Below are 12,402 nucleotides of genomic sequence, written 5' to 3' on the forward strand. Positions count from 1 at the left end.
TTCCCGAACGTCTCGCCGAGCGGTCGATTGGCTAAACAAGGCCAATTAAATGACTCGGTGACATTTGTTGACGAGTTGACAACGGCTAACTGATGCTAAACGGCACTGACTGACAAGCTAACTGAGCGGACGTCGGTTGAGAGTGCCTGCAAGTCTTGGTGGCATTCGCGATGCCGCTTGCTAGCCGATTGACGCTGATGGACGGGGCGCCGACGGCCGAATGACGTCTCTGAAAACTGTCAGGATGTCTTTCCTGACTAGGTTCTAACGGCTAACTGACAACAACCCATACTGAGCTAACCCGTAATTTGCTAATTGTTTTGCCGCTTGCCAGCAGTGGCTAAGAGCCAGCAACTGCGTCGGACTGAGCGGCCCACGCTTCAATACTCAACTTTCCGGGCGCCGTTTTCCGCCCGCTTTCCCCACCGGTTGTCTCGCTTAGCGACTAGATCGGGGTGGGCAAATCCTGCGTCCGCATGTTTTTTTACTTTTCTCTGTCAAACGCACCCGATTCAAATGATTTGCGTTTTGTTCGAGCTCCGGCCGAGCTTGTCGACGAGCTAATGCTTTAAATCAGGTGTGACGCCGGCCCTCCGATTGCCCGCCGCCAGGCTAGATGGATGCCACTCATCGCAAGTGGATGTCTTCACGGACAGACGAACGGTGTCCACATGTCTTACTGACTGTTTACCTGTGTGCCTAACCGTCGCAAAACGGGCCTCGCTCACTCGCACGTACGTCATTAAAACGCTGCGGCCGTCTTATGTGACGCGTCTACCGGCCGACGCGCTACCGAGCGACTAACCCGCCGAGTGAACCCCTCTGGATGGGACCCCTCTTGCTGGCGCATAAACAGACTCGGTCTACTAGCGAGCCGCGGCTGACGGAGCGCCCGACTAATCACCGCCAACTGACACTCATTGAGATTGACCGCCTGACTTATTAACCGGCTAAAGAATTGTTCCCGTTGTTACTCGTTTAGGCGGAAGGGTCCGCTAACAATGAGCGTCTGTCGTCAGGCTAACCGTTTCCGTTTCCGGCGTCGTCTCGGCGCGGGAGGAGATTGCGGACCGCGCTGAAAGTCGCGCCGATGACAGCGTCGCGCCCGCCCGCTAACTTCCGCGGCTCCCGACTTTGCCGGTCCCCGGGCGGGCCCCGATAAACAGGGATAAATCACGCGGCGAGTCGCAGCGCCGACAGCTCCCCCGGAGCCGACAAAGCAAAGGACGGCGGAACGAGAGCGTCGAGAGGCGCTCTCTGATTGCTCTTCCGCTCTCGGCACGCGTGGAGAGCACTCCCGAAAAGCGCGCAGTCCTAGTCCAACCTTTTGACACTCGCCGTTAGGCTAGTAGCTACGGAAGAAAAGAAAATGTACTGCGAATTGCATGGTAGCTAGCCGTGAACATTCCTCCATCTCTTTACTGCATTTACTGCCGTATTTTCCGCACCGGATTGTACCGTAATGCGCACCTTCAATGAATGGCCTATTTTAAAACTTTTTTGAACTATAAGGCGCACCGCATTCTAATGCACATAGAATAGAAGCTGTACCGGTGGCCGGGTCGGGTTATGCGTCCACCAAAGCGGAGCATATGTAGCATATCCACTTTTCAAACGGGGTGTTGTAAACAAATAGATTTAGAACTGAAATCCAGAGGTAAACATTGAAGAATTTACATGAGCGTGATGTCATGTTGTTTTTTTCGTCCCCAAAACGGAAAGTTCCTTGCGTGGGGGTTCAAATTGAAGAGTGCGGGAGATGCGGCAGGACGTATTTCTGCCACTACCGTCAAGTCTACCACGGCTACGACTTGAAGCCCTACTGCTACTTTGACCCAAACTAGCTGAGCGACTAGCATAACGACAGTGGCTTCCCACCGCTCCTTTCACTCTTACTGTTTCTACAGCATGTTTTCCACCTCGCGCCATTTCCTGGGTGTCCCCACGCTGACGTCATAGGGCGGGGCCCCCGGGCCAATCCCGCGAGGTGTCTTAACCCCCCCCTCCCTTCCGGATCCTCCGTCACAGCCGCCGCGGAGTTACACAGTCTGCTTATCGTGAAGCTGCAGGCGGGCGCTCTTATCTGAGGCACACGCAAACATGCGCGCGCACGCACGCAGACGCTGTGGTTAAAAACCGCCGTAAAGATCCTCCGCCATGGAGAAAATGTCCACTTCTCGGCCATTGCGAGCTATAGCAATAATCCAAGCGAGCAGCTAAATAGTTGTTTGTTTTTACATCTGACCTTTTTGGCCCATTTACTCTGGAAATTCCTTCCCGCCGAAGACCCCGTATGAATATTCCGTGGCAAAACCATTTTTGCTGACTCGCGTTCGGAACGCGAAGATACGCAGCCGCACATAAGCAACTTTTATACAATGGCTATTTTCACAGTAATAAGAAAGGATGTGCATGAATAATGCATCTATTGTAAAGTGTGTCGAGTCGGCAGCGAATCTCTCAAAAATCAGGCAACCAATCTTATCCGGTCTCCAATTACGAGGGAGTGGACTTGTATCTCAAGGCGCTACTGTACATCCCAGTCGTGAGAAAACATCACATACGCTTGTTTTTTCCCCGACGGAAAAAAAAAATCAACGTCCTCGTTAATAGTCAGTCCGCGGCTAAGCTAATCGTCGCTATCGCCGTAGCAACGCGGCGCCGAAGGCGGTGCGGTCGGCCCGGTCCGCCGCTCGCCCCGCTCGGCCGTATCTTAGCGATGGCACGCACGCAGAGCACAAAAGACAACGGGGGCCTCTGTCAGCTTGTCCAAAGCGTCCGCTCGGGAATGTGCGGAATGCGTCTTTGCGCGGCCGCCCCGACTTCCTAGCTCACGCGGGACCATCCGGGAAGCCGGGGACGGTTATCGGGAAAGCCGAGTCGGGGGAAAGTCGATTCAAATGGGTGCGCGATGTTGCATCGTCTCAAAGCCGCCTTTGGGATGGCAGATTTTTGGATATTTTCTATGTCACGTTTAAGAGAGAGGGACGGCGAAATCGCTGAGTTTCGGTCTTAATATGATGCCTCGGTCCGGCACGCCGTCACGGTTTTAGCTTCGGGCGGTTTGATTTGTTTTTAGTGAGAATGGGGACGATGACTTTTTGGGGCGCGGTGAGAAGGTTGCGAACATCCGGGCCACGTGTACGTGTGTGGGCGTCTTGGTCTCTGCGGCGTAATGATTTCCTTAACCGGCCTTGCCCCCCTCCGCGCACGCAAAAACACACACGTTCTCCCCTCCCCGCCGGTCACATGACTGCAGATACGGGTGTGGTCGCCAGCATTCCCGGCTGCTCTTTCGGCCCCCCCGCCCCCACCCCTCCCACACCAGTAGAATTTCTTGGTCGACATGCTTCAACACAAACACACACACACACACACACACAATGTCTACGGCCAACACAGTGACGTGCGCTGCATGCGAATGTGTGAGCACTTGTCTTTGTGTCTTTGTGCAGCACAACTGCTAACATTCCATCTTGAATTGTGGGAAGGTTTGTCTGCAAGCAGCCTTTGCGCGCGTGTGCGCGGATGCAATCTGATGTTCTTGTTTGCAGGCAGTTGGGCCTTATGCGCTTGGTGGTCATTTTTGGTAATTGTGAGAAAATGGAGACTAAACTGTGGCCTGCGGAAATGGTTTGAGCGCCCTATGGAAGACACCCCGGGTCATTATTGGGACCATTATTGGGATGGGGGGGGGGGTTAACGGGCAACCGTCCGTCGGGATTTTGGCCGCGTGGCTTTGAACAAGCTATTCTTTAAAGCGGGGCTGTGCAACTCTACCCTGCATGTTTTCAACCTTTCTCTCTTCCAACACACCTGATTCCAATGATTCGGATCATTTTCAAGCTCTTTCTGAGCTTCCTGATGACGTCATCATTTGAAACACGCGTGCTGGAGTTAGAAACATCGAAAACGTGCAGGATGCCGACCCTCGCGGACAGGATTTTCACACCTGTGGTGACTTCACGTCTTATATGGCAAAACTCTACGCTTCTTAATTTGAGTTTTTTTCCCTCATTTTCAAACCCCATAGGGGGGATCGCAAATTACGAGAAGGAAGGAGAGGACGTCCGTGAGTTAAACGGGAGGCGATATTTGGCGTGTCAGATGGGGATGATGATTTTTAGAGCTTTTCGCCAAATTCATATTCCCCACGCACCGGACCCCACGTTGACGCACGGGTCACGGAGACCAAACAAATGGGCGCTGGAGCTTGGATGGGATGCTCGGCGGGGTTTAGTTGGCCCGGCCCCATTTCAACCAGGGACAAACGCTTCACTTGCTTGGACACAATTCAAATGTTGCAGAGTGGCATTTTAGTCCATGTCCTACGCACCTGACTTGGCATCATGTATTATGTGGCGTTTCGTCCACGATGCACCCGCTCCGACTTTTTCTTCTTAGCCTGCCGTCATGTCGCAATTGTGTCTCTTGGGAGGAAAAATGCCAATTTTGTCACTTCAAGCGTGCGGCTTTAATCCAGTCTGCGTAATCCACTATTAGTGTGTGTGTGTGTGTGTGTGTGTGTGTGTGTGTGTGTGTGTGTGTGCCTGTCCTTGTTTATCCCTTTTCCGTGGGGCACAAGCATTCGTTCAGTTGCTTGGTGCAACAAGGGGGAAAAAAAAAACAAAAAAAAAACTTCCTTTCCGTGTGTGTGAAGGGTGTGGCCAGCAAACACGTTGCATACTTGGATTGGGAGTACGTGTGTGTGTGAGTGTGTATAGTCAGCAGTCTGCTCGCTGCTTTAGTATGCAGAGCAGGTGTGTCTGCAGAGGCGCCGAGAAGAAGAAGAAGAGGAGGAAGGAGGGTAACGGCAGTAAAGCAGAAAAACATGAATGGACGCCAGTGGAAAACATACATAATATAGATAAATAGAATGACACACATGATAAAAAGTGTATGAACATGGATTTACATGTATGTATAAATGTGTAGAGTATATGCATAGGTTCATACATATAATTATATATATATGTATATACACAGTAGGGATTTATGTTGGATAGCACAATTTTTTTTCCTTGAAAGATCAGTCAACATGCTGAGAAATGGTTCCAGCAAAAGTAACAAGTGGCAAAGTCTCTCCCTAACTTTGGCTGACAACCCAGGCTAATCCTAGCTCGGTTTTGCCCCGCGGAGCTACGTCGCTTCAACGTAATCCCGTCGAAGAAAAATAGCCAAGTGGTGAAAAGTCAAGCGGCGATCCGGTCGAGGCAAATCCACCATTGGCGCCATTTGCAAAGGGTTTGGACACGGAGGACCGTTCGCACCGCGTACTACTAAGAACAAAGTCCAAGTTCCTGACTTCTTTCTTTTTTTGCGGCCGGCGAAAGCTCGGCATGCCGTTGCGCCTTTGTGAGCGGCAGCCGGAGCGTTCGTTCACCTTTGGACTCCGGCGGGTGCGGCCGAGTATTTCGCAAACGATTGGTCGGGACGCCGCCCAAAGGTCTGCGCGTCAATGTCACCTTTGCGCCCGTTTGTTTGTTTTTTTTCCCTTCCCGAGCGGCCGTCGGATCGGCAGCCCGACGTGCCATCGTGACCGAGTGACCGTAGCCGCGGAATTGCGTCGGTGTGTGTTTGCGCGCCGCCGAATAGTTCCGCGTGCCGAAGCGCCCGATGAGCACTTGGATCATGTGCGCCGGCGGGCTGGAATTGGCGCTTGCGCGCACCCGCCTGCAACTTCTCCTTTTGTGGAGTCCGAGCGCTCTTACTTCCTACCCATCGCTTCCACTTCCTTTTGCGTTCCGACCTTTCAAGCTTTAGCATTGGTGGAAAAAAGGCAAAACGTTTTTGGTAGGGCGAAGGGGTAAGCGAAAATATGTCAGCAAAAAAGCTTGGCGATGAGGTTTTTTTTTTTATGGGGATTAATAAATCAAGTGAATTTGATCGGCGGTTTTAAAAATCGACCGTTTGAAAATTAGCTCAGTAGTATACATTATTAAATGAACATTTTGCATAGGATGTTTTTTTTTGGGGGGGGGGGATAAATCATCTTTTGATACATTTTGGGGGGGTATTATTTTGATTAAATGGTGATATCCAAACTGTCTTGAGAAAATGGAAATGTTCCCATCTTGAACCTGGCTGTGGAGGAGAGCTAGCTTACATAGCTCGCTAGCTTGCCATGTTGAGCCACTTCCTGAAGCGAATGCATCAAAACAACGGGTTGCAAATCTGAAAATAGTGGAAAATGGAAGTTGAAAGGGCAAACCTTTGGATTTTTTTTTTTTGGGGCCACCCGTGTGTGTTGACAATTCAATTTTAGGTGAGGTTCAGTTAGCAAAGGGAAAGTACAATTTGTGCATTTGTTCTGAGCCAGCAGAGAGGCACAGGTCGCACATAGAAACAAAAAAAAGCCCAAATATTTTATCTATCAACGTTAACGTGAGGAAATGATCATTCGTTCCATGTGCAATGTTTTTTTCCAATATTTTTTGTCCTGCTCTCTGTTGCTCACACCATACGCTGTTGGAAAATAAATTGAAAAGGTGAATTTTTTGGGAACTTGTTAAATGTGCGTAGCTTGAGATTTTGCTGGCCGGGCTGCGATGCGGGCGCGCGACGGGCGCGCGGTCGTCCGTCACCCGAGCCCGGACAAACGGTCCGTTTGCGCTTCTGACCCGCTCCGCTCGCCGTCTGTGTTGACAGCGACGGCGCCCGAGGATGCTGATCCCCGTTTCCGCGGTAACCCCCAGGAGCGCGCCCGTGCCAGCGAGGAGCTAAGCCGCCGAAGGACGCCGCCCGCGATCGGCCCCCGCCCGCGATCGGCCCCCGCCCGCGATCGGCCCCGCCCGCGATCGGCCCCCGCCCGCGATCGGCCCCCGCCCGGGACTTTTTCCGACGGATCGGAGAGACGCCGACGGATCGGCCGGGATCGCCGACATGGCCGACGGCGCGGCCGAGCACCCTCCGGGGAACTCTGTTGCCGACGGCAACCACGAGGGCGACTTCGGGGTGACGCTGAGCGACCTGCGGGGGCTCATGGAGCTGCGCAGCGGCGAGGCCGTCAACAAGATACGGCAGGACTACGGCGACGTGCAGGGCATCTGCCGACACCTGAAAACCTCGCCCATTGAAGGTAAGCGCCGACGGCGTCGGTGAAACGGCCGCCGACGAATCCGAGGTAGCCGCTCCCATCCCGAGCGATGGCCGAGGTGCAAATGTTTCGCTCCTCCGATCGGCCGTTTGGATAATGACCCCCCCGTATAGTTCCGCTTCTCAATAGCAAAGCGGCCCGTAGCAATGTTTGCCGGCCGGCTCAAGGTAAGCCCGCTTCTTCAAAGGTGAGCGCTAGGTCGTGTCACCGGAGTCGTCGGGGAATATATATGCGGCCGTCGATCGCTGCGGCCGCCGCTCCCAGCGTCTGCTGACTCTAGCCGCTAACGTTTGAGTCGCCGCCGTGCCATTTTTTTTCCCCATCAACCCAGATACTCCATTTACTCGGGAAGATAAAGATTTTACCCCTGGTCTATTGGCTGTTCCCGGGGGGGTGTTCACTAACTCCCGCCTCCTCCCGCCGTTGTCGCGTCACCGCGCCGGATCTCCGTTTGCTAACCGCGGCTCCATTCCCGGATTGAAATTAGTTCCGGGCGGCCGCCTTTCCATTTAGCAAATCGGCCTAACCCGCAAAGCCACTTTCGGCCGCAAACTCCCGCCGAGGCGTCGCCGCCGCGCCGGCGTGTGACGATGTCCGCTCCTTCCAACCTGTATCCATATGTTTTTCCAAACGGAGCCGCCTTTTGCCGTGTTTTTCACAGCACTCAATACTTGCGTAGTCAACCGATACCGATAGCGTGAGGACCTTGGTCAGGGCGGACTGAAGCCACGTCAGTCCCCCACACAGAAATATCGCGAGGATGGCGTCTCCGGCTCATTCAATGAAGAGAAGCGGTCTTCGTTGCCGTCATTCGGCGTATGCGCGCAACGGTGAGCGTCGCCGGCCGCTCGCGATGTGGAAAATCCGAAACCCGCCACAAATATACGGAAATGACTCATGAGTTTCCCAGTCCGGTTCCGGTCATTTCCCTCATTTTCGGGTACGTCTTCGACTCGAATGGCTTGCGTCGCGACTTCGGTCGTTTCAAGGCAAAAAGCCGCGCTCTGATTTCGGCGGCTTCTTGCGTCAAGTGGCGGCAAGCGCCTCTCATCCTTTCTTATGTCCCGACGTATTTTTGATGTCGTCTGCGCCTGCTGCTGATCTTCATTTCATGGCGGCATCAAAAAAAAAATAGACAATTCAAAAAAGGGGATTTTTGTCTTTCTTGTTTTAAATACAGCCGTTGTCACCATCTGATGCGAGACGTGGCACACCAACTAAAAATAAAGTGCCTATTTTCGGAATTATTGTGTCAAGATGATGACAGGGACCTGCGAAAAAGCGCCTCTTTCCTTCGCTGAGCCACCCGCAGCCTTATCTCCGAGGATGCCTGCCTGCGACGCAAATGAGGACATATGTTCAATTAATGACGGTTGGAAATTTTGAAGGGGATTTATTGTCCTTAACCCCTGAAGGAAATTTGGACCCAGCTTGGGCTTTTTGATGTGTGATATCAAAGGAAAAACATCCCGAAAAAACATTAAGAAGCAAAACTGTCGCATAGATCGTCAAAACGTGACAGCTTTCAATATGCCGTCCTGCTGTCCCTTCTAAATGCTGCAGATGTCAAATGGAGCCCATGTCGGGCTCATTTACCGCCATTCGAAATTGGAAATATGCTACCCTTTGGACATATTGAAACCCCCATTTTGGATCGCGCGTTACCGCCATCACTCCTTTCAACGGCAACCCGCGAACAGGGCGCGATAGAAATTTTTGTGTTGACGGCCGGGTGTCGCTCATGACCAACTTTTTAAGCCTTTCAATGACTTGGATGATTGGTTTAGCCTGGACTCCCATCACGCACAAGTCTTAAAGTGGTAATACTCTAATTCTGACCTCATAAATATTCCTGTCTTAATTTACAGCATGCATATATGTGTGTGTGTGTATGGATAGGGCTGATGAACATTTTGAGGGGTTGAAAGTAAAAATATATTTCTATTTGACGGTGTTATAACCCTAACTCCAACTTTGAACTTTGTTGAAAATGCCTTTTAAGTTTTATTGAACAACTTTTCTGATTCGCATCATGTTTTCATTTTCTTTTGACTGTATACGTGTGTCATAAAATGTTCACGCATACATTCCGGAGAATGTCTCAAAAAAAAAAAAGTAAATAGCTCCGTGCAGTTGTGTGTAATCAATTCAAAATAAGCCAAATGTTAAAACGCGACTGATCGCCGTTTGTTTCAAAGAAAAACGCCGACTCTTACCATGGTCAGAATGTCTATGGTCGGAGGAAAATGTGCACAACCTCCAATGTCCAAATTTCACCGTGACCTTGGCGGAGGTATCCTCACGTCTGTCGCCATCGTGCTAAAAAGTCGGATTTTTATTTCTTTATTTTGTCCTCGGTTCCTTCCATCTCCTCGGCGGAGGAAGCGGAAGACAGTGGGTGTCTTCTGTAGCGGTTGCCGTGGCAACTGCCGGCATGTGGACATCTATCACATCTGCTTTCTTTTCCCCGACAAATTACAACCGCCCACTGGAAGAAGTCGTGCTCCAATTTGGCTCCGCTGCCTTTCGCCGGCTTTTTGTGCGGCTGGCGCGCGCGTGCGCGGGCGGGCGCCGGACGGAACGACGGCAAACTGGTTCGAAGCAAAACAAAGGCCGTTCTCCGGGAAAGACGGCGAAAGGCCACGCTCGGGCTTTCCCGCCTGCGCTCTTCACAAACAGGCCAACGTCTCAAACTTAGCTTCCGAAAACCGCCATCACTTTTTTTCTCAAGTCATATTGACAGTGGAGAAGCTGAAAGTCTTTGCGTTTGGACCCTTTTCAATGAAACTATAGGCTTGAATACGATAACGTCTCCAAAACGATTATCGGTTCATTGAACGGTTGCAGCAAGCGTTCCCAGGTTCAGCAGAATCTCCTTCAAAGTGAACATTTCAAAAAATAGAAGCAGTAGTTCAATTGAACTGACTTTGAAAGCCTCGTAACATCGTCAAATTCAAATATATATTCTGTGTTTACTTCCAACACCTTGAAATGATCGGTGGCATCAGCCCTATCCATACAATAAATAATGTAAATAATAATATAAAAAAAAATTGGGGGGAACCTACGCACCACTTTTATGTACAAAAATAATAGAAATGCGATAATAGCAAAAGTAAGTACACTGTATATTCGTATATTTACGAACTTGAAATTTAGGATGTCATTGTGAGCTTATTATGACTTTTGAAGACTTTTGCATGATGTGATTCCAGGCTAAGCCAATCATTGAAGTGGCTTGCAGATGTCACAAGTTGGCAGCTTTTGAGGTTTCAACACAATTTCTATTGGTTGGAGTTGCTGTCGAAAGGATTCGTGCATGTATGAATTCGGTACGTCCAATTTTGAATGGCAGTAAAGGAGCCTGACACGGGCTAAATGCGACAGCTATACTATGTGGCTCTCCACCTTCCGTTTGCAAGCATGTAGAAGGGACGGCATATCGAAAGCGGACGTGTTTTAACAACCTGTGCAATATTTTCGCCCCTTAGGCTTTTCCTTTGCACGTCAAGCACATCGAAATCTTGTCAAAGGCCGATAACCGGCTCCGTCGATCACGGTGTCGCGGTGAGGGCGGGCCGCCGGTCGCGTCGGCTTGGCGCGGCCGACGGGCACCAGATTGCATTTCGGCGGGAGGCGTGCCACGGGGAAGGCTGGCGTCAGACCGCAGAACTTGGAGCGAACGCACGGCCGCTTGGGCGGCGCGTCGCAATGACCTCTGAGCTTCTTGTTTTGTCCGGCGTTTTCGTCGGACGCGCTTCTTAGCTCCCTCTTATCTTTGCCCATTTCGTCACCCGCCGCGGAAAGCCGGACTCATTTGAATTTCGGAGAGCTGAGCCTAATCTGAGCGGGTCGCGCAGGTCTTTCGGGGAACCCGGTGGACCTGGAGAAGCGACGGGCGGCGTTCGGCCAGAACTTCATCCCGCCCAAGAAGGCCAAAACCTTCCTGCAGCTGGTGTGGGAAGCCCTGCAAGACGTCACGCTCATCATCCTGGAAATCGCCGCCATCATCTCGCTGGGCTTGTCCTTCTACCACCTGGAAGGCGGAGACAGCGAAGGTACGCCCGCCGCCCCGGGGCTTCCGAAGCCCCGATTTCAAGCCGCGATCCGGTTTAAGAACGGCTCGGGTTAGGGACACTCGAGGAGGCACGTGAGATTTGAAGGGCTTTCCTGCAAGTTTGCCGCAAATCTCATTTCACGCCGCGAAACGCTTTCTTTTCGAACGAGCGGCGAACGAGTCGGAAGGCGAATATGGACGGGAAAGCTTCGCTTCGGGAAGAACTCCTTTTTCTCGGAATAGGCGTTCAATCTCAGCTAATTGATTGAACGTATTTCTTGGGAAGCGCGGGAGGAGCGAAATAGTCAGGAACTGTCGTCCATACGTCTTTGCGAGCGCCGGTTCGGCGTTCTTTCGCGAAAAAGACTTGCGCCCACGGCTAAGGTTTCGCGTCCAGCTTGCGGCCAGGCGTCGGGCGGCGTGGAAGACGAGGGCGAGGCGCAGGCGGGCTGGATCGAGGGGGCGGCCATCTTGTTCTCCGTCATCATCGTGGTGCTGGTGACGGCCTTCAACGACTGGTCCAAAGAGAAGCAGTTCCGGGGCCTCCAGAGTCGCATCGAGCAGGAGCAGAAGTTCACCGTCATCCGCAAGGGACAAGTCATCCAGATCCCCGTGGCCGAGATGGTGGTGGGGGACATCGCCCAGATCAAATACGGTGAGGCGCGCGGCAGCCGGGAGCCGCCTGACCTTCCTGTCCGGGAGCCGCCTGACCTTCCTGTCCGGGAGCCGCCTGACCTTCCTGTCCGGGACCCGCCCGCAGGAGATCTGCTGCCCGCCGACGGCATTTTGATCCAAGGCAACGACCTGAAGATCGACGAGAGCTCCCTCACCGGAGAGTCCGACCAGGTCCGCAAATCCTCGGAGAAGGATCCCATGCTGCTGTCGGGTGAGTTTGGAGGCCGAGGCGAACCGGGTGTCGGCCCGTGGGCAGATTAGAGCCGATCGGTAACGGGAGCCCGAAACGCTCTTTCGGCCGGCAGGCACGCACGTGATGGAGGGCTCGGGCCGGATGGTGGTGTCGGCCGTGGGCCTCAACTCGCAGACGGGGATCATCTTCACGCTGCTCGGCGCCGGCGAGAACGACGAGGAGAAGAAGGCCAAGAAAAGTAGGACTGCGAGACTCGCGCAAACGACAAGACGGCTAAAACATCGTGGACGTTTTTTGTGCGCTTTTGTCAGCAAATCCAACCGGGCAAAAATGACCCTTTTTTTTTTTTCCACTGGCTTCACACTACGCGGCCGGGAATAT

General features: G+C 52.4%; 1 protein-coding gene across 5 annotated transcripts in view; it reads left to right on the top strand.

Moving 5' to 3' along the window:
• LOC148419595 (plasma membrane calcium-transporting ATPase 1-like) overlaps nt 1–12,402 on the top strand; it is a 48,679-nt gene that overhangs the window by 10,002 nt on the left and 26,275 nt on the right. For 4 of the 5 annotated variants that reach the window (XM_088424123.1, XM_088424120.1, XM_088424124.1 and 1 more), the window contains exons 2-6: nt 6,649–7,078; nt 10,957–11,154; nt 11,551–11,808; nt 11,914–12,039; nt 12,134–12,259. In XM_088424123.1, coding sequence (XP_088280249.1) covers nt 6,883–7,078; nt 10,957–11,154; nt 11,551–11,808; nt 11,914–12,039; nt 12,134–12,259 — 904 coding nt within the window. In that variant the 5' untranslated portion in view covers nt 6,649–6,882. Of the gene's footprint in view, nt 1–336; nt 5,570–6,648; nt 7,079–10,956; nt 11,155–11,550; nt 11,809–11,913; nt 12,040–12,133; nt 12,260–12,402 lie in introns of those variants that run through there. The other variant, XM_088424122.1, reaches the window with a different exon arrangement.

The sequence above is a fragment of the Hippichthys cyanospilos genome, chromosome 9 (assembly GCF_059441005.1).
Source record: "Hippichthys cyanospilos isolate Australia breed blue-spotted pipefish chromosome 9, RoL_Hcya_1.0, whole genome shotgun sequence".
NCBI lineage: Eukaryota > Metazoa > Chordata > Actinopteri > Syngnathiformes > Syngnathidae > Hippichthys > Hippichthys cyanospilos.